Below are 25,970 nucleotides of genomic sequence, written 5' to 3'. Positions count from 1 at the left end.
CTGAAAATTGGGAACTTTGAGATTTGAGCCACAGTGGCCAGAGGATAATGGAAGAAGGGCTTCTTTTCCCAGGAAATGCCTTACGGGAATAACGAGGGAAGGTGGATGCCTGGCTTGGAACTTCCTGATTAAAAAGAAATTGTAGGCCGGGCGCGGTGGCTCAAGCCTGTAATCCCAGCACTTTGGGAGGCCGAGGAGGGTGGATCACGAGGTCAAGAGGTCGAGACCATCCTGGTCAACATGGTGAAACCCCGTCTCTACTAATACAAAAAATTAGCTGGGCACGGTGGCGCGTGCCTGTAATCCCAGCTACTCAGGAGGCTGAGGCAGGAGAATTGCCTGAACCCAGGAGGCAGAGGTTGCGGTGAGCCGAGATCGCGCCATTGCACTCCAGCCTGGGTAACAAGAGCGAAACTCCGTCTCAAAAAAAAAAAAAAAAAAAAGATTAAAAAGAAATTGTAAATATGAAAAATAAGTAAAAAGAGTGAGTAAGTGTCATCCTTTGGAAGAAAATACAGAATAGAGTAGGACAATTGGTCCAATGTCACTAGATGGAAGGGAGAGTTAGGAGTTAGGATAACAAAGACAGTTACAACATTTTTCAAAAGCAACGATAGAAATAAAAAGCCACTAACTCATAGTTTCTTATCTAGCGTGAGAGGATTAAATACAAGTTGGCAAAGTTTTTCTTATTTTGTAGGAGATAGAGCTGACCTTACTAGATCCATGACTGAAATTGGCTGAAAGCAAGCCTAAGATCAGAAATTCCTGGCCCTTTTTTTTTTTTTTTTTTCCCCAGAGTCTCACTCCGTCACCAGGCGCCAGGCTGGAGTGCAATGGCGCGACCTCGGCTCACCGCAACCTCCGCCTCCCTGGTTCAAGCAATTCTCCTGCCTCAGCCTCCTGAGTAGCTGGGACTACAGGCGCGCGCCACCACGCCCAGCTAATTTTTTTGCATTTTTAGTAGAGACCGGGTTTCACCATGTTGGCCAGGATGGTCTCGATCTCTTGACCTCATGAACCTCCCGCCTCGGCCTCCCAAAGTGCTGGGATTACAGGCGTGAGCCACTGCGCCCAGCCCTGGCACTTTTGATTAATCTTTAAAACAAAATTAGTCATTCTTATCTGACCTTTTAAATTTACAGCAAGACTAAAGAAAGCTTGACATTACAATATAATAGATGCATTCTCAGAATGTCTGCATATTTTTAACTCAAAATATTCTTGATATGTTTGAGGATTTTGTGAAGCAGTAGAGTCACCTTCACACATTGCAATGTATTTTCTGCCTATTCAGCGTGCCGTGCAATATAACGTGCTGTCTACTTTCAGAGGATGTCACATGGTCTAATATTATCCTTATAGGCGCAACCAGCAATGGTTCAAAATCATTAAATTGCCATTGAATTACAAGAAACCCCGATGACTAAGTCTTCGTGTAAGCTCCCTTCTTTATTTTTGTGCTGCTGTTTTGAATGGGCAAGAAAAGCAGCGTCTACCTCATAATAATTCATGGGTTCTCTGTATCCCCCATGACCATGGTGACAGCGCTTCGTGCGTAAAAGAGAACACTTTGTGATGCTGTATTTGCTTGCAGGTTCAACTCTTACGTGAACATGAAAATTATCCCCATATTAAAATAATTCAATCTTTATGTTTAAGCTCATTCTACTTTCCTTTATATAGAATAGAAAATTTGTCTTTAAACCCACACAAATTCAAAGGCTTACGGCTCCGTGGAGAAACACAGAAAGCTGCCTCTAGGTAACATGTCAGGAGGGGATGGTGCCCAAAGAGAATCCTGGTCTTAGCCCTGCTGTTCCTGGTCCTGCTGAAGGAGAGGAAAATTCACTGGATGGGACAATTTCGGTGTGTGACTACTGGCAGATGTCTTCATGCTGTAAACCTCAACTTTATTATCTAGAAAATGAAGATAACCTCCCATTATCTATAAAATGGGGCCACTTCCTACTTCACCTATTTCTCAGGGATGTTAAGAGGGTTAAATAAGCTGGTGTGTGAGAAAGTCTCTGCAAACTGTGAAGTGCTGTCCAAACATCAGATCTCATAGCAGTAACTTTTACTAAGCAGGAAGACTAAGCAGCAGGCCGGGCAAGTCGCTTCAATGGGACTGCTGTTCCCTTCTTTAGATTTCTTTCCCCAAGCTGCCATCTGACTTTATTTATGTTGTACTCTTTGAAGCTCTTTGATTTACAGCTGGCACTCCATGACTATAAATATATAGCACTATGTTCTCATCACCCTGGAGGCCAGCGTCAGGGCTCACTATATGAAATCCTGCAGTTCAGAGCAAAAAGGACCAAAGTCTCGGTGATTGCTTACACGTTAGTGACAAGGCCGGCAGCTTGGAGCCAAAACGCGCCAGCACCTACATAAAACTGTCCTTCAGCCAGCATTACAACACGTCATGCAATCTTTCAAAATTAATCAAAATTAACCAAAATTAACATCTCTCTTGTTTTGCCTTCCTTTTTTTTTTTTTTTTTTTAAAGCAACTTACGACGTTTTCTCAAGCCCTATGACACCAGAAGAGCCTGAGATTTTGGAGTCCTATACAGGTATACCCGGCCTCTCAGTTCTGTCTTTGGATCCCAGGTGTCCCAACAACACTTGGTGGTTTTTCCCTTAGTTTTTTGCAGAGTGAAAAGTGTGCTCTCTGGAGCTCCGCATGGGTGAAATTTCCACCTGTGTCAGGGAGATATGTTTTACCCACTCCTCCCGTAGACTGATTAGTGCTTTACATCTCTCGGTAAATAAGCTCTGTCACATGAGGGAGATGCAGATAGATTTGACTGCCACTGAGGAAAAGTAATGTAACAGCTCGTCACTCTATTGTTCAGAATCATCATAACAAGGTCTTAGAGTTTCTAGATGGTTTTGTCTAGAGCAGTAGTTCTTAAATGGGGGTAACTTTTACTCCTTTCCCCAGGACATTTGCTAATGTTGAGACATTTTTGGTTGTCACAACTTGGGGAAGGACTACTAGCTTCTAGTGGGTAGCGATTGGGGTGCTGTGAAACCCACGCAGTACACGGAGTGGCCTCCCACAGCACAGTCTTCCACCCTAATTGTCAGTCGTGCTAAGGTGAGAAACCATGCTGCAGAACAGTCACATAATTCATCTGACCGCAGCAGCTCACTGGGTCTAATGTTTGGCATTCAATTACTGACCCATCTACAGTAAGTTACCTCAGTCCACCAGTTCCTTTTAGCAAATGTTTATCAAACACCTACTAAACTGGGTACTGTCGAAGATTCAAAGGGAGTAAGACTGGTTTCTGCCAGGTATAGATATATGTCTGATCCTTTTTGTATATGTAATATTGTTTGTGTCATGATAAATGAAAGTGTATAATTTTAAAGAGCAGAAAATAAAACAATGAAATAGAACGTCAGTAGTGGGTCCAGTTAGCAATTATGAAACAGAATGGAAGAAACCAGAAAAGCCCATTGAAAACCAGTTGAATGTATGAAACACTGTTTAATCATGGTTTCTAATATTTAAAGTATGGATGTTTTTTAAAGTGAGCTCACCTTCAACTCCTCAAGTATCACTAGTTTAAAAATGTGGGTCAGCAATCCCTCAAGTATTGACATTTTTCCTCATAGGAGGCATAATTCATTACTCCTGAATTTGTATTTTATTCCTGGGGCCTTCTGCTTTTATAAATGTTGACATTTATTCCAACAGCAACAAGTGACCGTATTCTGGATTCTGTCCCACCTAAAACTTCTAGAACTCTTGAACAGCCAAGGGCAACACTGGGTAATGTTTTTAACAGAAAAATCATACTTTATTTTCCGTCAAAAAAAAATTCATGTGAATGCCTTTCTTCTAAATGACCATTTCATTCCATCACATCTAAGCATTTGTCTATGTTATTTCTTAATATACGTGTCTACATATTTTAAATGGTCCTCTTTCATGTTCCATTTGGGCATTCCGTTTGATTACTTTGAACTGTAATAGATAATATTTTCCCTATACTTTTAGTTATGAAAGCTTTGAAAACTGCATGGGCGTCGTCACCTACACCCTCTCATCTCACACGTGTGTGGTCTCTGTCACTTTACTTCCGTGCTTCAAGTCTGCCTGAAGTCAGCTACTGAACGATCATCATCATTCCAGCCTCTTTCCTACTTTAAATCAGAATTTTATTCACTAGCTTTCAAGACCACATGCATTTTTCATCTTTAATCATGTACCTGTGGCATGTGCTTTATACCATCTAAAAGCTTGTTAAAATTCTTAAAATACCTCATTTTAACTGGGATTATTCGACGGGATGGGGTGTTTGTGCTTTCAGCTCCAAGTGAAACACCGTTTGGTCCTCAAAATCTGGAAATCTTTACCAGTCCTGAAATGCAGCCTACAACACCTGGTAACTAATGACGTTTGTATAGTTATATGTATGGAAGAAACAGGTAATGGGATACAAAAGTCATGTTGGCCATTTCAGAATTTTGGGTTTTGTTGTTGTTGTTTGTTTGTTTTTTGCTAAATATTTCCCTTCAGTCTCTACCACGAAATTATTCAAAGAACTGAGTTATCTGTCATACTTAGCCTTCTGATCATCCTCAGAGAATTTTCATAATCCTGAAGTCTGTATTTTGAGGAATTGTTTCCTTCCAACACTTCTTTCAATTTTGCCGGCTGGAAAATAGCAGCAGAATTATAATTATTTCAAAATATCTTCCCTCCTACTTAGCACATTTAGATACCATTTGATCAAAGTATTTTACCCAAAGTAGTCTAAGTTTAGAGAGCACCCAGTAGGCTTTGCGGTCCTGGACATGATGAGGAAAGAAGGATAAAGAGAGGTAACGCAACCTACATAGTCTAACAAAATTACTGCAATAGCAAAGTTCATTAACTCTTGGTGGGGATAGTAAAGAGCTACACAATTAAAGTTCTGGGCCAGGTGTGGTGGCTCACGCCTGTAATCCCAGCATTTTGGGAGGCCGAGGCGGACAGATCACATGAGGCCAGGAGTTCGAGACCAGCATGACCAACATGGTGAAACCCTGTCTCTAGTAAAAATACAGAAATTAGCCAGGTGTGGTAGTGAACGCCTGTAGTTCCAGCTGCTCAGGAGGCTGAGACACAATTGCTTGAACTTGGGAAGCCACAGTTATAGTGAGCCGAGATTGTGCCATGCACTCCAGCCTGGGCAACAGAATGAGACTCCGGTTTTTGGTTTTTTTTTTAAGTATTTCCAAATTTCCATTATTTGTGCTTGTCTCCTGCTATTCAACATCATCCTTTTGAGTTTTTAATTGTACCTTGTGTTCTAAAATGTCTCAAGGGTGCTTACTTCTGATACATAATTGAACAATGTATATCTTCAGTTCTCATATGGAAATGTAATACCTTTTGTCCCAGTCACCCCTTGTTTGTTGAGCACCTATTATATATAAAACAAGGTACTGGGCGTTCTATGGATATAAGGAGATATAAAGCAGTTCTTGTATTGAAGTTTGCAAGTTTACAGGCACAACCTGATTGACCCCCGAGAAATATCATTTATCAAAGATATATTAAATCTTCTTTCAGCTCCCCAGCAAACTACATCTATTCCTTCTACACCAAAACGGCGCCCCAGGCCCAAACCGCCAAGAACCAAACCCGGTAAATGTCTCTTTATCCTTGCATGATATGTAATTGCAGATGGATAATGTCCATCTTCTTATAGAAAGAAGGAGAGCCAGGTGCGGTGGCTCACACCTGTACCCCTAGCGCTTTGAGAGGCCAAGGCAAGAGGATCACTAGAGGCCAGGAGTTTAAGACCACCCTGAGCAAGATAGTGAGACTCTGTCTCTGCAAAATGCTTAAAAAATTAGCCACGTGTGGTGGACTGCTTGAGCCCAGGAATGTGAGGCTGCAGTGAGCTATAATGACACCACTGCATTCAAGCCTGGGCAACAGCAAGACCCTGTCTCCGAGGGGGGGGGGGGGAAAAAAGATATGTTTTATAGTTAGTTTATTTACAAAATTTGAGATTAACTAAAGATGAATAATTAATGATGCAAAATAGCAAAACTCAAATGTCTCTAAAAGGGGTTTACTGAAAATTATATTTTTGCATGCGAATTTTGGTAAAAACCTAGAAACAAGTCATACGCGTAGCAATGTAGGGTGATACATGTAATTCATTTTTTGTGTGTGAATGTTTACTAAAATATTCATTAGGGTGATGGTTCTTATTTTTTTGGTACCTACTCTGTTTTCAATTTTGCACCAGGGCAATAGCTGAGTTAGAGAGGACGTGACTCTGGTTTTCAAATAGATGGTAACCTTGAGAAGTTATAACATAAAGATGACCGCACAACATACGTTTATGTAACTTATTTCTGAGACTATAATATTTGTGTAAATGCTTCAATCATTTACACAATGCTTGAAGAAAGAGGTGAAGATGCAGGCCTCAAAATACATGTAGGATTTAGACAGAAGAAAAGGAGAAGGGAATAACATATATATTACAGCACAGAGTTTGGGTGGTACAGATGCTTGTTAACCTGGAGGTCAATTCTTCATCGTCAAACAATAACACTGAGAATCATGTTTGACCAACTGGGTTTTGCTTACTCCATTATAAGATAAATGTAATTTTGTATGATGTATACTGTTATGACAGTTTAAAAATTCTTCCTCAAAACTTTTACTCATTGTATACTTTGACTACTAAATATGGCAGGATTTTAAACAGGTCATTGAGTTCCTCTTTAGAGGGTATCTTTTTATGGTCTCCAGGATATTTCAATTTTTTTTTTCCTTTCCATCACCAGAAAGGACCACAAGTGCTGGAACAATTACACCTAAAATTTCTAAAAGCCCTGAATCTACATGGACAACACCGGGTAATAATGATATGTCCTCAGTGGACATGTTGCTTCGTGTCGCGATGGAAAATCTAGCACCCCAGCTTTTATACAATGTCTATTAGCTATTAAGATGGTCAGAATGGCTCATTGTAACAGTAGGGCCCATCTCATAGAGGATACCAACTCCAAAGCTGTTGTGCTTGTGGCTAGCGGGCCCACAGTTCATAGATCTGAACTCAGCCTTCAGATGTCGTTCTGAGCCAACTTTTGAACCAGTGCTGCTTCCTTGTCATCTATCCAGCCATTGTATTTGAAGCTGAATCTTGTATATAGTGCTCTTTTTCTTTTTAATAACACTCTCAAGTTCAACTTCAGACTTCATCTGGAAAAACAACTTTTAATTTAATGCTAGTAGAATTACTTTATGCTTCAGATCATAGCATTATACCTATTGGTGAATACTTTTTGAGAGTAATTTTTTATTAAAATGTGTTTAGGTAGACAGGCTCAAAGTGACAGATTTTGGAAACATTAGAAGAAAAAACTCCACTACCCTAAAATTATATGCAGGGAGTTTACGTTTATTGTCGTATCTTCAAAAGACATGTGCATGAGTTATTGGTTTGGATGATTTTAGATTTTTTTCCTTTTTAGTTTATAAGGCTGATAAAAATATAGCAGGTCTTAATACCTAGGTGAGTGGTGGATAGGTGCAGCAGACCACCATGGCACAAGTTTACTTGTGTAACAAACCTGCACATACATTGGTAAATATTAATTGTAAAACATGGTGGGGTTTTTTTTTTTCATGGTGCTCAGACTTAGATGTGGTTGAGAAACATAAAATAAGGGTGCAAAATAATTAGACTGATTTTTAAAAATCATAGATTAAAAGAACTATCTTTACTTTGAATAATTATTGTGACTAGTAGCAATGCTATATTTGTTAGTTAAATATATTCTTGAAATGTTTTTTTCTAAACAAGATGAAAATTAACTACTTCTCTGTGAATGGATAATGAAATATTCTTTTAATGGAGTATTTCCAAAATCTTCCAAGACATTGGGTTCATTCCACTTAATGTATAGTTTATTTCTAGGCTTCACTTCTGTGGTTTTAGACACTGAAATGGCTAAATATTGATTTATTTATTATTTTGTTTTTTTATTTTTCCAGCTCCCAGTAAAACACAGTCTATTTCTTTGAAACCTAAAATCCCTCTCAGCCCAGAAGTGACACACACCAAACCTGGTAATTAACCTAAACTTGTTTGAATATTCCAAAAGTGGGGTCAAGTTTTATGCAATTCTTTGGAGCAAGAATTTCTGGTTTGTATTTTGACATTTGTTACATTTTTCCATGTAAAGTGCAAACATGCAATGAAATGATCTCATCATAAACGGCCACAGTGATATCACAGCATTGCTCTGAGCACTGTGGTGGATTATCATATTCACGATCACCGCCGAGAAAACACAGAAATGTAATGAAGTGAATGATTGAGAACTCCCCTGTCTAGTACTGCAAAATAGTTTCCAATACCAGTGTTGACTGGAATTCTAATCACATAAACAATAGCCTTTCAGCTGGAAACAAGATAAGTGTTTCTGTCTTCTAAGAACTCTGCATTATTTTAGAGCTTCTCAGTTCTCAGGCTAGAAGACTAGAAAGACCCGTATTTTCCTAACGATCCAAGACTTCTAAATTGGTGCTGATTTCTGAACACTGATACCTGTTTACCTCTTAGGAATTTTTAGTGGCATTTTCTTTTTTTTTAAAAAAACTGTTTTTACAGGAAGGGATCATTCTATATATATTATTTAAGACATAAAGATTGTGGAGTGGCTGGGAGCGGTGGCTCACGCCTGTAATCCCAGCACTTTGGAAAGCTGAGGTGGGTGAATCATGAGGTCAGGAGTTCAAGACCAGCCTGGCCAACATGGTGAAACCCCGTCTCTATTAAAAATACAAAAATTAGCTGGATGTGGTGGCGCGTGCCTGTAATCTCAGCTACTCAGGAGACTGAGGCAGGAGAATCGCTTGAACCCGGAAGGTGGAGGTTGCAGTGAGCCGAGACCACGCCATTGTACACCAGCCTAGGCAACAGAGTAACACTCCACTCAAAAAGAAAAAAAAATTGTGGGATATATTGAATGATCTTGGAGTTTTCTATCTATCTGTAATTCATATAGCAGTCTTAAATGTTGACTTATAAGATTGACTACAGGGAACTGGTCACCACTGAGTGTCATCGTTATCTAAATGTTAAACCCTTACCAACAGAAGGAAAATATTTCTCACTATAACGTTTAATGGATTTTGAACTTGCATTTCCATTAATGGCATGTTTACAAAGTAGGATTATTAAAGCAAGAGATTTTCTGCTAAAGTGGGCATGATTTATTTTTGCAATGAAATGGCTAAGGAAGAAAAATGTAACTGCTCAAAGAAAGAATCCTCATTACTCCCTGTAAAGAAGCAGTGAGATTTCTGGGTATAGGTGCAGACTGAAGGAAATTGGGGATTAGGCAGAGGGAGTGTAGGTGACACTGTGACCATTGATGAGGTCTCTAAGTCAGAGAAATGGAATGAAAAATTCCCACTCAGAGAGGTTTTTCAGAGGAAGAAGCATAGCTAGTAAAACTCAAAGCCTTAATAGTGGTTTAAATCAAATAACTCTGACAGCTGTATGAGAGAAGGGTTTAATACACACTTATTTAAAAACCATGCTTAGAGAGCGTTGGGATAAAGTAGTAAACTAGGCTGTATTTTGATCAGAGGGCTATTACCAAGCAGATCATGAAATAGTACTGTTTGTTTGAGTCACCAAATTTAAGCATTTCTCTCCAAAGTAATTATTTCTGTTATTACAACATAAAATTGAAACACATCAAAAAATGCTCCAAATGTTGGTTACAGTTTATATATGATAGGTTACATTGTTCATTTCAGTGGTTTCTAAGAAAATATTTCTGAGAGGAAATTGATTAATACAAATGAGGAAGGAAGGGTATATTCTTACCATTCTAAGGTGTTTGAGCAAAAAGACTTCTTAATTTGACATTTCCTTTTAAAATAGGAAGAATTACTTGGAGGCTAATGTGTTTACATTCCTTTGATTTCTAAACCTAATCATCAAAGAAAATCCACGCTTCTTCCTCTAACGGCAGTGTAATGACTTCCGAATCCACACCCAGACCTGTGCCAACTCCAGTGCACCTTGAATGGTCCATAGCAACACAGGACGACGACTGGATCTCTGCAGACCATTGCTTTCGCTTGGGAGTCTTACATTTTATTTTGTTTATTTGGGGCAGACCACCTTTGTAGCTCTCCTAAAGATGTCTGTTTCTAGCCAAGGTTCAGAAGAGCAAATCAACCACCCAGAGCTTTTCGAGGCCTCTCGGCACTCTCCTCACACTCTTCTATTTTTCTGTTTCACTTTCCATTACAGGCTGCTTTTCCTTTGGCTTTGCTTGGTGGTTCAGTCAACGAGGAAAAATCCACATTGATTTGGGCTTGTTTTATAAACACAATTCAGTGCATTTCTCAAAAACCACAGCCACCTACCATGTCTTAACTTGTCTGCCTCATCCAATGGGAGTTGTTTCCTTCATGGTTTAATCTTTAATCTTCTAATGGACTGAAAATAAGGGAGTGCGCCCCAGTTACAGGTGTTTGTTTCATGTAACTGTCTTCCAAGGTGGATAGAATTGTAAGTTGTTCTCATTCCTCCCCACGCATGTGAGTCAAATTTGTCTTTGTTTTGTGTGGAGATGAGTGGCTTAGTCATGTGCAGACCACTCAGCTTTGTTATAGAACATTTTGTACCTTTACCCATAATTCCTTATGATTGTCAAATAGGAGAGTCTTGCCAGAAGAGATACTCATTTTTACTAAACATAGACTTTTATGTGCAATTGACTTCGAAGCTTAATTGATGGAGTGAGTTCTATGCCTATTTGGTTTCAAACTCGGTCAGGAACTCAAAAAGGCGGATTTTTCCTTATAATTTTAAAAGCGACATTCTGTAATTTTTGTGCAGTCAGAAAGATGCAATGAGTAGCAGATCTTATGTTCTTCATCACACTTGTGGAGGGCAACTTTGTAGAATCAAAAACATGAATCACAACCTTGAAGTTTCAGAATAATGATTTGTTTGCTATCTTCAGGCGTGAATGCTTATTTCACGTTGATTATATTTCATGTATTGATATTTATTTTCTTGTCCTAGAGCACTGAGAACCTGGACTATACATACACTCTATTACACATACACACCTACAGTCTTTCTTTCTCACACACATTCTCTCTTACATATTCTCCTCCTCTCTCCTTCTCCCACATGTACTGTTTGTTCTTTCCTCTCTCTCACACACACACATCCTCTCCCTCCCTTTCTTTCCCTTCCTCCTCCTCTCACACACACACACACACACACACACTCACTCAGAATTTTTCCTTTGTCATAGGTAGTTCAGTCCGACACATCACTCCTGCTTTGCCATTCATCTGTTACAATCTATCTCTGCACGAGTTCTTGAGAAATCAGTATTCTGGGCTTTTAAAAATAACTTTTAACTTGATTCTTTTGCACTTGATTTGTACTGTTTAAAACAGCCTCAAGACAAAACTGTTTTGATCACAGATACGCTAATGGATGATAACGCCTTTAAATAGCGCCTTACGCTATTATGCATCGCTTTTAGAGATAAAAATTCTCTACATGCATTCTATTTTTCAGTTGCTAAAAACTAGTTGCTATATAGAAGCAATTGTTGTTAGTTGGTACATAGAAACAACTCCCTTGTTAAGTAACATTGGAGATAATTCCTGATAAGTCTAATGATAGAAACGTATAAATAGAAGAATGATTTAAGTTCTATTAAGATGGTCTGTGAATGCCATATTGATTAGTTTCTTTCTATAAGAAAAAAGTTCAAGAATCTTAATTTTTTCTTTCCATTTCAAAAATAAACGATTCCTTTTTTATTTTCTTCTTCTTAAACAGCAATTCTTTTTGTTCATAGAAGGCTAAGAAACTTATTGGTTAATCTTTTTAAAAGCCAAAATATTGTAACCAGACTACATTCAGCATGAAGTTTAATTTACTGATTGCTGGTCTCAATAAGCATTGGAAAGTTTATCAGAATATTTAGATGTTATTTAATTAACATTTGATGAAATCTGAGACTGCTTTTGGACTCGCTGGTTTACCATTCAAATGAGTTAACTTTCATATGTGAACCAATTTGTTTAGCAGCGATAGATACTAGTGACTACAGGGGGCGTCATATGAACTTGCGGTCCCTTTTGAACCATAAGTTTAATTCCTATCGTTTTGTGAGAGAACGCCAGGTCCAGCCAAGCTGGAGATGGTTGCAAACTAACAGCACAGACACAGTACCAGGGGGAGAGTCTGTTGCCTTTTCTATTTCCTTGGGTGAACCTGGCTGTCCTGCAAGAAGCAATGGCAGGTGACAGGACGCTCTGAACAGCCTCAGAGAGGCTACCCAGAACTCCCTCTAAGTTAGCGTTTCCTCAGCACCAGAGGCAAACCAGAATATCGGGAAGTGACGGTAACAGCTGGAAATCAACAACAAAAATGAGAATTCTCAATTCTTGTGGTCTGTAGAGAGGATGTGGAAGGTTGAACTTCACTGGCATAAGCCAGTAGAACCTAGTCATTCACCCAGGAGAGAACACCGTTTAAAGAACGTGTAACTTCTATCGTAACTGGTCCTCTTCAGCATTGCTTTTGATATTACTTGCTTTTATTGCAGTCCCAGAACCTCAGACTCCACTGCCATCAGAGTCAACAATAGGTAATAAAGCTTTTTATAATGAGTGAAAACAAATTATCTTTAACACTCTCCATGTTCAACTTTGTTCGGCTTTGGGTTTTTTATTTTTTATTTTATTTTATTTTATTTTGACATGAAGTTTCACTCTTGTTGCCCAGGCTAGAGTGCAGTGGCGCGATCTCGGCTCACCGCAACCTCCACCTCCCAGGTTCAAGCAATTCTCCTGTCTCAGCCTCCCAAGTAGCTGAGATTATAGGCCTGAGCCACCACGCCCAGCTAATTTTTTGTATTTTTAGTAGAGACAGGGTTTCGCCACATTGGCCAGGCTGGTCTCCAACTCCTGACCTCAGGTGATCCACCCGCCTCGGCCTCCCAAAGTGCTGGGATTACAGGCATGAGCCACCATGCCCAGCCCAATATGTCTTAATTGTCCTTCAGTTCTTTTTCCAGCCATTTTTGCCCGAAGATATATTATCAGCCTGTGCTTGATTTATGCAGAGGTGTCTCTTTCAGAGACACCCATGAAAGCAATACTAATTTTAATTTGATACATTCTTTATTTTCCCTCAGTTACATTTTAGGAATATGTTCTGAGCTTGTTCTAACCTGTTTATTGCCAGGGGAGGACCCTGACTTTCATAGGATATATTTATGTGTTCTCTTTTGGAGGTGTTTTCCTTGCTTTCAAAACTCTAACTTTTGCAGATTTTCTTGAAAAGCTCTATGATCTTTACAGATTTAAATACTCTGATGTGTCACTAGGAAATCCACTCATAGAAATAGAAAAACCAACCCCAATCTTTATAGCTTCTTTTTCTTCAAAAGAGAAAAAAAAATGTGTTCTGGTGCCATCTTAGCCAATTACCCATATTTTCCTTCATAACATGAACTGCTGGTTGCGTTATTACAGTCACATATTCCAAATGAGAATCATGCCTTTTTGTTCCATTTCTCTTTCCAGACTTAACTGACTGGCTACATTTTTTGTTCACTTTGTCAAAAACACAGGAATCTACTGAAGTAGAAAAGAAACTTCATATGTGAATAAAAGTTTCACCATTTACATTTGCTCAACCTAGTAATTAAAAATTAAGCGTATTCCGTGTTTTAAATACATGTCATCATTTTTCCTTTGATCTTGATTCTTGATTTTTTTCACACTGTCTTAGGACCTGAAACACGGGGAACGAAACCTTCAACAACAACATTAGGTAATAGAGTTACTGAGTGGATGACCTTCATTTCCTCTTTTCCTGACTGCTGGTATCTGTGTTGACAGGCTCACATGAATGAATGAATACATTAATGCTCATTTGTGTGTGTAAGTGCTTTGTTCTTCAGAAAAAAGTTAAGTCCCATAGATACAGTTTATCAACTATATCTCATTTTTTAAAAGTTGCCTTTCCTGAAATAATTACTGAATTCAAAGCCTTCTGCCTGTATTGTTGATTTGTGGATATTTTAAATGCTAAGTGAAAAATTTCTGTGTTTGAATCTCAGGCTAAATAGATATTAATTTTTATCCCAAATGGCTTTATAAAGGCAAGCTTTCACATGTTCCTGTTGAACATACGCCTTCAGTATTTTTGAGTGACTGTCTTCTCTAAGCTGTACAAAGTTTTGAGATTTTCCAGCTCAAAATGGAAGAACAGATCTGTTGGACAGTTTATTAATCTTTGACAAAAGTTATTCAAGACCTCATTTAACTAGGTAGATAATGATAGAAACTTGCAAAGCAGATGGACACATGCCCACAGTAAATCGGAGGGCTTAACTGTGCTTCTAAGATGGATGTAATATTTATCATCAGTTTGTAAATCCACGCTTCTTGTATTAACTTGCCAATTTTCTTTCTTCAGCACCACGAAAGACCAAAAGACCAGGTCGTCGCCCCCGCCCACGTCCCCGCCCTAAAACCACACCTAGTCCAGATGTGCCCAAGTTCAAACCGGGTAAATGTGATATTCGCGTTCCAGTTAACGTAGGAAGTGGAATATGGCAGCTTCCGGTTTAGTAGCTGTCACCTACTTGAGCAGCTGGGCTTTAGGAACCGGTGGAATTGACTTTGATGACTGAGCATCTGTACTCTCTCTCTGCATTTTTATATATGTACCTTTTTTTTATATATGTACTGTATAATATGTTTATGCTCTCAGTCATAGTTATTAGGTACACACAGCAGAAAGCTGGCCCATTAAGTGGATTATTAAAGTAAGGCACCTGGAAATCTTACCATGTACATTCATGGCAGGTGAGGTGCAGGGAAGCACCAAGGAGAAAGGACAACGGGAAAAGTAAAGGGAAAATCACATGCAGAAAAAGGACTTCATTTAGACAGAGTATCCCAGCTTGGGGCGTAATGTTTCCCTCCTCAAGATGCCACTTCTTGAAATACTCGATGCCTTGGTGTTTCCTTCTGCAGCTCTGGAACCTGCCACGATACAGCCGGAATCCTTGGTGCCCACAATTGGTAATTCTACTCCCCCACCCTGGCTGCTCTCACGGGTTGTTGCTTTCGCCTTCCCCATTCTCCATTACAGGCATGACTGCAGTTCCACCACCTCGTCACCATTTCATCCCACGCTTTTCCTCACCTTTCCTGTCTGGGTCTGAAGATCCTAAAGATAGAGTTCTAAAACGATCCAGTGTGCTCATCTAGGGAAGGTCTGTGGTTTTGCACACAACTTCCCGGTTCTCTGCTGACTTCTGTCTTCCCCATATGTGTCCTGGGGTTGACAAAGCCATCAGCTCCCTCTCAGACAGGGACCTCTGTGCTCATCCTGCGCTGAACAGATGGCAAAATTTTACTGCAGCACCATGGTTCGCATTTCATTGCTTTACTGATTCAACTTCTAAGACTTTCTTCCTTTTAAAAAGCTGCTTGAAATAATGGCGTCTCCAGTTTTTCTGTTTCTTTGAAAAATGTTTTTGAGTAGGTTTGGGTAACTAGAGGCACCGGGATTGTTCTTGGTCTAGAGTCCAGTGTAAAACTAGTGATGGTCTTTGGAACTTGAGAGCATTAAAAGTCCCAAGCTGTTTTTCTTGTTTTTAGTACTAATACTGTTTGATTATAATCATTTTAGTATAGTTTAACTCTTAAAATCTATCACGACTTTACTTTGGAAAATCCCAGACATTGGCAGCCATGTAACATCATTTTTCTCATGCGTAATTTTAAGTGTTTATGGATTACTTCCGATCACCTCCTAAGCAATTGGACTTCTACCTTGCTGTTTTTATACTGAAGAAGATCTTTCCATCAAAGAAATAGTACTTTGTCTATTTTGATATTAGTTATATAGGAAAAACAGCTTATAACAGTTCTTATTACTTTTGCCCAAAAACACATTTACTGATCGTTTTTCCTTTCAGGAAAAACTAATTATGCCAGTGTGTAGTTAAAATGAAGACCCTTTTCACCCTTCCCACACCCAAGAAATTTTTATAGATTCATTGAATCTGTATAGTGTCTTTGTTCAGCCTACTTGTCCTTAATTTTCACGGTGTCAGCCATGACACATTTTGCTAATTTTAATACCTTTTTCTTTAGCCTCAAAACCATCCGAGAGTCCTAAAACCACACACAGACCAGATGCACCTCAAATTCAGCCTGGTAATCGCTACTTTCAATGCCTTGATCTATAAATAAGAAAACAATGTGTAAGTAACATGAATCTTCACATTCACAGCTCCGCTGTAACACTAATTCCGGCACTCTAATTTTCTTCAGGTTCAAAACCACCAAAACAATTACTTCCTAAACCCCAGACCACAGCAGAACCAGACATGCCACCAACTAAATCCGGTAAACATAATTTCCAGTGCTTTAGCTTAACAGGATTTTCTCTGGAAGCATTGCTGAAAATGTTTACAATCTGTCATATCATATAAATCATAGAAACCCAAATACCATAATTTTGTTCATTATCTTTTCCAAGCAGCCACACTGATGTTTTAAGTACTGAATGAACAAGTCAATATGTAGAAAATTAGTAAATTTTATACCTGATTTACTGGCATTCCATTTTTTTAAAGCATTTTTAGGTCTATTTTCTGAGTTTGTAGTGAACAGAGGCCTGAGTTTTCTGTGTGTGAAACATTTTTGAAAGTGATTTTAGTAACCACTGTTACTACACGTAGAAGGCTGACACTGCTATTCACTTAGAGGCACAGCTGAGAAGAAGGCCTGCTAGTCAGGGATTGGCTTCCTCTAAAATACTCTGTGGACATTTTATTTTATTCTGTTTATTTAGAGAAGAAGTCTCACTCTGTCACGCAGCCTGGAGTGCAGTGGTGTGATCTCAGCTCACTGCAACCTCTGCCTCCTGGGCTCAAGCGATTCTCCTGCCTGAGCCTCCTGAGTAGCTGGAACTACAGGCGTGTACCACTATGTCCGGCTAATTTTTGTATTTTTACTAGAGACAGGGTTTCACCATCTTGGCCAGGCTGGTCTCAAGCTCCTGACCTCAGGTGATTCTCCCACCTCGGCCTCCCAAAGTGCTGGGATTACAGGCATGAGCCGCTCTACCCGGCCAATATTTTAAACTGTAACTATTAACTTAGTAATTTTCTAACCCCATAAGAAGATGTTTATATAACAGTTCTCCACCTCCAACTGTTCGCAGTTGAAATTTTCTCCTGAGATTCCAATTGGTATAAAATTTTAATTTGCTAAGAAGCATCTCAGATAATAAATAAGCCTATCAAGAAGGCAGTTTATATTAACTTAGAATATCTGTGTCCTTTGAATTAAACACTAGTGAGCACCCAAAAGTTTACACTTCCTTGCTTTTATTACTTATATCTGTTTGTTTTTATGATGCAGTCTCTGAGCCTGTTCCATTTGAAACCGAAGCCCCCTCGATGACCATAGGTAATGATGCGTTCTTCCTCCTTGGCCCTTGTTTCTCTGAGCTTGCCCCTCTCATCTCTTGTTTCATTAGCTACAGTATGCACAGTTGTCATTCACCATTTTTTTGCATTTTAAAAAATTGTTTACTATTTTCAACAGAAGCCTTTTTAACATCATTAGGCATTCTTACATCTGCTGCTCAGCTTGTAACCTAAATGTTACTCTTTCTTTGATCGCCTTCAGAGACATTCAGATTCTTACAGCACTTGATGCTGTCAGGAGCCACAGGCACTCTGTCCATATCCATCTTTGGAACCAGAAACGTATTTGAAACCTCTGCTTCTGTGTGTGTGCAATTTACGGATGTGGGAGGGAAGAGATGAAAAAGCTGGTTGGAGTTTGTCCTCAGTGTGTTTATAAGGCGCTCATGATGTACATAACTGTTTCTTTCTTGCAAAAGTCCTTTCTTCTTGTTCCGCGTTATTCGTATGCAAATTGATCTTTCTGTTGCTAACTTTGTCTTGTAATGCAAAATTCCAAGCAAAATAAGGATTCCCTGTTTTGTTTGAAGGCAATCAATTATAAATGTTGTTGTCATCCTGTTGTCCTGGCCTCCTCCGTACTTCTATTATACATGCCTTTAGTTCTGAAGATGCTCTCAGGGGTGGCTTAAGCCAGCTTTGTGCTACGACGTCCTGAGCAATAAAGGAAAGTCAGTCTCTCTGTAAACGCTTAAAGAGTTTTTGAGGATGAGATATTTGAGTGTTACATTTAGCCTTCTGGGTTTAGTGAAAGGTAAATGGAGATGCTAATACCAGAGAGTTACAATTCTTTATTAATTTTATATCTATGTATAATCCATTTCAAGATACAGAAATCCTGTTTATCTAGACAAAAAGTTGAATTACTACCTTTTAGAACTTTTTCTTAATTATCTGTTTTCTACTCGATTATCTTCTAATTAGCCATTTGAAATAAATGAATCAGGAGGCAGAGCAAGAAGAATATCACATTTATTACAAATAAAAGGTATAAGACTTTTCCACACCTCTCACGGATCTCAAGTAAATTGATTGAGACATTTCAAAACATTTATCTAATTCTCCTCACAATCACCACTCTCAAAACAAATTAATAATTGTGGTGAAAACTTTTCAAGTACCAACAGAAGGTTTTAGAACAATTTTTTAGCGTACTTTAAAATTACATATTGTACAACTAAGATTTTCTTGCAGCCAGGTTTTCTGTGTTATTGGAGTCAGCGAAATACAGGAAAATATTTTCATTGCCTTACAGGGATGCAAAGGGTATGGCTGTTTTGTGAGATAAATGGATATGATAGTATGGGTAGTTATGGGAAAACGAATACTATTTTCCCAGAGTTCAGAAATGCATTTTAAACTGTAAAGGGTTAAGATTGATTTTCAAAATAATTTTCTTTTTCTGTATTTCTTCATCTCCATGGTTTATTGTATTGCTTTCGGTTAGTCCTCACCACAGACATTGAGCCTGTAACTGTGAGAACTGAGGCTCCACTGGCAACATTAGGTAATGACCTTTTATGTCTTTATGAGTTTTCTTCTGCTTATTGTCTAGTCTATTCCATCACTGTTTGGGTCAAGGGTTTTTTCTTTCATAAGATTTTCTCATCATCCTCTTGTCATTGAACCATATTCTTTATTTTGAATGTATTGAAAATGCTTAGGCCGGGCGCGGTGGCTCATGCCTGTAATCCCGGCACTTTGGGAGGTCGAGGCGGGTGGATCATGAGGTCAAGAGACCGAGACCATCCTGGTCAACATGGTGAAACCCCGTCTCAATTAAAAATACAAAAATTAGCTGGGCGTGGTGGTGCACACCTGTAGTCCCAGCTACTCAGGAGGCTGAGGCAGGAGAATTCCTTGAACCCAGGAGGCGGAGGTTGCAGTGAGCCGAGATTGCGCCATTGCACTCCAGCCAGGGTAACAAGAGCAAAACTCCATCTCAAAAAAAAAAAGAAAAGAAAATGCTTAAAACAAGTTACTTGGTTATAAGCCCATATGCCATAGTGAACAGCATCTGTGTCCCATTCTTCCCATATTATCCATCTTTACTAATGCTTGACAGAGCCTGCAATTCTGCTCAAGTGTTCTATGTTGAAGCTGAATTTCAGATACAATTAGGAATGTCTGCCTGATGAATATCAATTATAATTCTCTGGGCATCTTACTTTCTGTTGTTTTAAGATACACAGGGAATTTTTATTGCCTACCAACTATTTTAGAAAATGAGATGTGCTTACATTCATAATTTTTAATGGGATGTATGTCTGAGCCAAGTGATTTCTAAGTACACTCTCCCAAAAGCAGGTGGGCCTGGGTCCCTCTCTGATGTGATGTCTGTGTGCCTGTGTCTGACTTCCCTTGGTTCTGGGCCCTCTTCGAAAATCCTGTATCAGCAACTAACCATAAAGCTGAAGTTTATTTTTAAAAATTACATATATTCCATCTGTCTCAAAAGACCTGTGAGTAGACCAAAAATGTATATTTTTTTTGCATGTAGATGATCAGAAGAAAATTTCAAACCAAAGAGACAAATTTCTCAAGGCTTAAGAAAACTTTAGAAAACCTGGAGTCACGTGTAATCGTCTCATTGGTTTCTGGAGTCATAAGACCTCAATAACCAGTTTCCTTTCTTTAGCTCCAAAAACACCACCACGAGCAAGAACACGTCGTCCACGTCCCAAACATAAAACCACCCCACGCCCAGAGACACCGCAGACCAAACTAGGTAAATAATATGTGGTTCCTTGTCCCTGCGACATCCTGCTGGATGTGGTATGGGGGTGGCAGTTTAACCTGCCACCTTATAACCCATTTGACCCTTGGGGTGAAGGCCCAAGTCATGGAAAGCAGCTGCTAACAACACAGTGCCCTGGCGATGCCTACAACTTCCTCATGCTGCTTCCGAGAGGACCTCCTTGGTGCCTGGGTATTTTGTTTGCTTTTCTGACGCTCAATTACATTTTTCTCTCTGTAGCCTCAGCTCGGCAAAAAATTTACCTGATCAGGTGTCTAGTTAGCATATTTAGTTCAACCCGTCACACATTTTGAACGTTTGCATCTGTGAAGAATGTTTTAGAAAAAAACAAATGACTTCCCTGAGTTAAAAGAAGCTGCTCTTATGTGAGACTCTTCATAATAGATACACAGGAGTGGGAGGAAACGCAAATATTTATGAAATTTTACCAACTGTTAGGCATATGGTTAATTCTTAGAGAAGTAAAACATCTGTGGGCTGATAAGTGTAATGTGGATCTTTAGGGAGAACTCCATTTCTACAAAACATTTAAGAAAAATTAGCCAGGTATGCTCACGTGTGCCTGTAGTCCCAACTACCTGGGTGACTGAGGTGGGAGGATCACTTGAGCCCAGGAAGTTGAGACTGCAGTGAGCCATGAATGCGCCCTTGCACTCCAGCCCAGGCAACAGAGCAAGAGCTCATCTTGTGGACCTTGAAATTTGTAGAGCCTGTAGAATTGGTTGGGCAGGAATCACATAAACAGAGGCAGGAATGTGTCATACGAGGGTGACAGCGGAAGGACAGGAACTGCAAGTGCCACCTGATTGTGAGAAAGGCAGTGTTCTTTCAGTTGGACGGTAGTGCTGCTTTTGATGGGTCCACAAAGAGCACTTCAAATGCCTGGCTTCGCTGACTGGATTTGAGCCAGTTGGCTCCAGCACGCTCTCCAATCCTAGGGTCGGGCCTTTTCCATCCTGATAACGGAGATGCGCTAACAAGTTTGATGGGTTGAATGACCCTCTCTATCTGGCTCTTTGTGTGCCTTTGTTTGAACAGAGGTCTTGGGCTTTTTCCGAAGTGCACTCTCAACAAAGAAGAGCATTGTCTATTTTAGTCATTCATCACTGTATCTGCTTAAACGTATGACCAACTGCATCTATCATGAACTCAGGCTTTGTTTTCCAATTGACAGTGCAACTAATGATACTTTCACATTAATTTTTCATAATTTTTAAACATAACATTATCAGATGTCCTAAGATTTTTCTAAGCAGGGTTTTCTATTTTCTATTGTAATATCAGATAATATAAAAATAAGAAAAAGTGGTAGCTAAGCACATTGCAGATGCTAAGGTTATATCTGTTTCATAAAATCAAATATGTACCCTCACTTGAGAACTTCAGTGTTTGCTTTGTGGCTGTGGAGCTAATAATGGTAAAGTTCACTTCTCGGGAGAATGATGGCTTTTCTCATGTGTTTTAACACTTCTTTTTAAAATTGCTTTTGATCATTTCTTGCTACAGACTTTGGACCTATTACTCCTGGGACTTCTTCAGGTAATGACTCTCTATGTCCTTCAGCAAGTGCTTTTTCTTACTCATTGTCAGATTTAGCCATGGTTCCATATAGGTGATGGGACCATCTTTTGCTGTCGTCTCATTACAGTATTCATCTTAAAATATAGGAAGCTTTCTTATTAACAGAAATATGCAAAGACCTAATTCAAGACAGCTCTCTGCTCCATAGCCCAGCTTGAAATTGTGTCGTGTCTGAGTCTCTGAACCATACTGTCTGTTAGAGCCAAGATCCAACTACAGTTCCCCATGTATTCCTTATTTAGAGCACCAGCGTGGTATCAAATGATAATATCCTGAAGTTTCTTTGTTTATCTTTCTGTTTCTCAAGTTCTATATAATTTTTTTTTTTTTTTGCTTTATTGATGTTTCAGTGAATTTAAATACTTAGTCTAGTAAATTACCAAGTAAAAAGTTTGCCCAAGCCTAGTTATAAGTGAATAGTGTCGGGTTAAGCGGTGATTTGAATTCGGGACACTTTTAAGAAAATAATGTTAGTTTCTCATGTTTGTTTCTTAAATGTAATTATATGTAGAATTTTTGTCTCTGGAGAACTTTCAGTTATCAAAGAAAACCTATTAAGATACTGAAGGAGGAAATTTCAAGCCAAAGTGACAAAGTTCTCTGGACTCAAACTCTTGACAAGCGAGGGTCTGACTTGAGCTATGCTGACCAGGCTGTAATACAGAAGTTTCTTTATACATCCCTTACACATCTCCCTTTGTATTTTTTTCCTTTTTTTGGTTTCTATTTTTGTTCGTCTTTTTTTATTCTATGTACAACCATTCCCAAACATCTGCCTTTTTAATCTGCCTGTCATTTGTGTTATTTTGTTAATGTATGAGTAATATTTTAGTGAATTATGTAGCAGATAACGTGATCGAGGCTAGTAGGTTTAAAGGCTAGTAGGTCTAGTATTTAAAATCTTGTGGCTATGTCATCCTATTCATAGTGAATGAGCCATCAGCACCGTATTAATGCTGCATTTTCTTCCTTCAGCTCCAACAACAGCAAAAAGAGCCCGTCGTCCACATCCCAAACCTAAAACCACGCCCCATCCAGAAGTACCTCAGACTAAACTGGGTAAATACGTAGTTTCTGTTTTACAGAATCCAAGCAGTCTACCGCGATTAGGACTGTAAGTTCTATGTGCATGTGATACACGGGATCATGCCCTATATATCTCTTAAGAGTAAAGCTACCGGTTAGTGAGGAGAACATGAATAGCTTAGCACCTCCTGCTTTCTCTATAGGGATCTTCTCTGTTGGTGATTATTTACTCTTCTTGCTATTTTATTTCATTCCTTGTCTTAAAGCTGCTCAGTATTGAGCCAGTACAGTCATTTAAATCAACTACTTTTATTAAGTCCCTTCTAATTCCCCAAAGCCATATTAGTCCATATATCAGAAGTGGGAAGGTGTTTTCCTTCCCAATCAGTTTGCACTGTAGTTGTAAACAAAAGCTGTTCTTGCATAACCAGGTGGAAACTAATAAGAGGCAGCACATTTATGCAAATATTTCTTCCATGGTGTAAATGCTACTTCCTCGAAGCGTGGCAGAGAGGAAAATGTCCAGGATAATTAGAAACCAGTATAGAAATTGGATGAGTAGAGGGATGAGGAAACAGAGGCTGATAAGCAGGGAATGTGTTGAAACTGACTCACCAGGATAACTCACAGAGGATAACTCGCTGATACTCTCCTCTTCAGTGATGAATTAAAGGGGACTGGGATGTCTACTCAAGAGCTTAAATTTGATCTAAGGGCTAGGTGTGGTGGCTCTCGCCTGTAATCCCAGCACTTTGGGAGGCCGAGGCGGGCGGATCACGAGGTCAAGAGATCGAGACCGTCCTGGCCAACATGATGAAACCCCGTCTCTACTAAAAATACAAAAATTAGCTGGGCGTGGTGGCGTGCGCCTGTAGTCCCAGCTACTCGGGAGGCTGAGGCAGGAGAATTGCTTGAACCCGGGAGACAGAGGTTGCAGTGAACCGAGATCACGCCACTGCACTCCAGCCTGGTGACAGAGTGAGACTCTGTCTCAAAAAAAAAAAAAAAATTTGATCTAAGGGGCTTCAGTGATTCCTATTTCTGCACAGGATCATGCTTTTTCTGTTCTTAGAACTGAAGATACCCAACCCAATGGTGCCAAAACTGAGAGCTGGTTCTTCAGCTACTTATGTTAAAGTACAGCTGTATTTACGAAAGACTCAGTCTCTTAACGAGTGTAGTCTCAGCTTCCTTTTGGCTGTTAATGTGTGTGGTACACAGACTCTAGGCAACCCCCCCCCCCACCACCAGCAGTAATTCCCTGCTCCTGGGGTTAACTCCTTTATATAATCCATCCTCTCCTTCTCGCCCTCCCTCTCTCCCTCCCTGTCTCTCTCTCCCTTGTGCTAGCATGGCAGACACACTCCCAGCACGTGCACCCATTCAAGGGAGTGACACCCATCATGACACAAAGGTGTTAACACCAGAGGCAGAAATCTCCGGGGATCGCTATAGGGGCTGTCTGCTACACTGTGTTTACTTGGAAACTTAAATGTTTGTTCTAGCTATCATTATTGACTACTGCTTATAATGAGTGCTCTATTGTGTTGGGTTTTGTTTTTTGACTTCCACAAAAGTTCTAGTCTTTACCATATCTTTTTCTAAGTGACTAGTCACATTTTCTAGTGTTCATTAGAATCAAATGGTTAACCAACAACAAGATCTTACTGTTGACCTCAGTGAGATGCTCAGCAAAGTCCAAAGGCTGTTGCTGACCATCTTCTGAGTCAAATGAGTACCTGATGAAGGTTTGGAGAAATATTCAAAGGAAAAAAAATACATCCACTTTCTTTTGAGTTACGACATTAAGAATTAGTTTTGCAGCCTTGGAAATGTTTTTAGTGGTAAGATGAATGTTCTGACATTTCGTGCATTCACAAAATCACTTTGGTTTCTTTTATTACTTTTGATCAGTTCCTGCCACAATCCTCGAACCAGTTCTTAGAACTGAGGCTCCAGGCACAACAGTAGGTAATGGCACGTTATGTCCATCAGCATCTGCCTCTCCTGCTCATTTCCAACCCATTCATCACCATCATAACCACAGCTTCTCTCATGTCACAAGGCTTCTGTGTCATCCTCTGTCATTCAATTACTTCTTAACAGATATAAGAGTATGAAAACAATTTCTTGTTGGTAAGAGAGCCAAGCATGAACTTAGGGTCAGTTTATATATCTGCAATGTAATGACTTTGAATTCCCCACATCTTGCTCCCACATAACATTTTAACCACATTCTTTTGTTACTGAGTTTCACATTTAATCACTGGAGGGCGGAGGGGAAGGTGTCTGTCCCTGATCTAGGCTGAGTAAATCGGCACCACTATTAGGACGGTGTTGACAGTTCTTTTGCAGATCTAAATTTCTACGTTTTTACTACACATGATTTTGTTTTTTTGTTTTGCCATTTGGGGTAATGATGTGTTCTTGTTTCAGTAAAGAGTGAAATGTGTGTTCTTGTTTCCCAAGTAAAGAGTAAAATATGCCCAAGGTTGGTAAATTTATAAGCATCATCACTAATATAAAATCATCTTATACCTACCCTCATCACTGCCATAACTCAGCAAGGTTTTAGAACTTGTTTTTCATTCAGGAATCCCTGTGCGAAGCTCCTTGAAATATCGTCAATAGATAAACTCATGTTTCTATGTGATTTTTGTTCTTCAGAAAAAAACTACATGATAAAAAGAGACACCTTATTGAAATAGGGGCAAATATTTCAAACGCAAAAGAAAAATTTCCTGGAACTCAAGAAATTATAACAAGTGTAATCTTATCCACAGCTTCCGGAACCAAATATGCTGTATTAACCTGAAGTTTTCTTCCCTCAGCTCCCAAAGTGCCTCAGCGAACTCACCGTCCACATCCCAAACCTAAAACCACACCGAGTCCCGAAGAGCTTCAGACCGATCTGGGTAAATATGCAGGTCATACTTGAGGAGTCCTAGCAGCCCACCCCAGTGGGACCCAAAGAGAATGAAGCAGCAAAGCAGGGTCAGCAGCTGATTCCACATCAGACCAGGCAGTGAGGAACAGGGCTGGGGAGATGATGTGGTAGCCA

At 39.5% G+C, this 25,970-nt stretch overlaps 1 protein-coding gene across 9 annotated transcripts in view; it reads left to right on the top strand.

Moving 5' to 3' along the window:
* Positions 1 to 25,970, top strand: part of ABI3BP (ABI family member 3 binding protein) — a 243,215-nt gene that overhangs the window by 142,928 nt on the left and 74,317 nt on the right. For 5 of the 9 annotated variants that reach the window (XM_064374560.1, XM_064374561.1, XM_064374562.1 and 2 more), the window contains exons 15-32: positions 2,514 to 2,579; positions 3,713 to 3,787; positions 4,329 to 4,403; positions 5,576 to 5,650; positions 6,811 to 6,882; positions 8,024 to 8,098; positions 13,821 to 13,862; positions 14,511 to 14,603; positions 15,074 to 15,121; positions 16,202 to 16,264; positions 16,382 to 16,456; positions 17,477 to 17,524; positions 18,992 to 19,051; positions 20,183 to 20,272; positions 21,809 to 21,841; positions 22,859 to 22,942; positions 24,824 to 24,880; positions 25,741 to 25,824. In XM_064374560.1, coding sequence (XP_064230630.1) covers positions 2,514 to 2,579; positions 3,713 to 3,787; positions 4,329 to 4,403; positions 5,576 to 5,650; positions 6,811 to 6,882; positions 8,024 to 8,098; positions 13,821 to 13,862; positions 14,511 to 14,603; positions 15,074 to 15,121; positions 16,202 to 16,264; positions 16,382 to 16,456; positions 17,477 to 17,524; positions 18,992 to 19,051; positions 20,183 to 20,272; positions 21,809 to 21,841; positions 22,859 to 22,942; positions 24,824 to 24,880; positions 25,741 to 25,824 — 1,215 coding nt within the window. Of the gene's footprint in view, positions 1 to 2,513; positions 2,580 to 3,712; positions 3,788 to 4,328; positions 4,404 to 5,575; positions 5,651 to 6,810; positions 6,883 to 8,023; positions 8,099 to 12,630; positions 12,673 to 13,820; positions 13,863 to 14,510; positions 14,604 to 15,073; positions 15,122 to 16,201; positions 16,265 to 16,381; positions 16,457 to 17,476; positions 17,525 to 18,991; positions 19,052 to 20,182; positions 20,273 to 21,808; positions 21,842 to 22,858; positions 22,943 to 24,823; positions 24,881 to 25,740; positions 25,825 to 25,970 lie in introns of all 9 variants that reach the window. The other 4 variants (XM_064374567.1, XM_064374565.1, XM_064374566.1 and 1 more) reach the window with 3 other exon arrangements.

This window comes from Aotus nancymaae, unplaced genomic scaffold (assembly GCF_030222135.1).
Source record: "Aotus nancymaae isolate 86718 unplaced genomic scaffold, 86718_ANA_hifiasm-v0.15.2.pri h1tg000011l, whole genome shotgun sequence".
NCBI classification, from domain to species: Eukaryota; Metazoa; Chordata; class Mammalia; order Primates; family Aotidae; genus Aotus; species Aotus nancymaae.
This window is presented reverse-complemented; position numbering and strand designations above follow the sequence as displayed.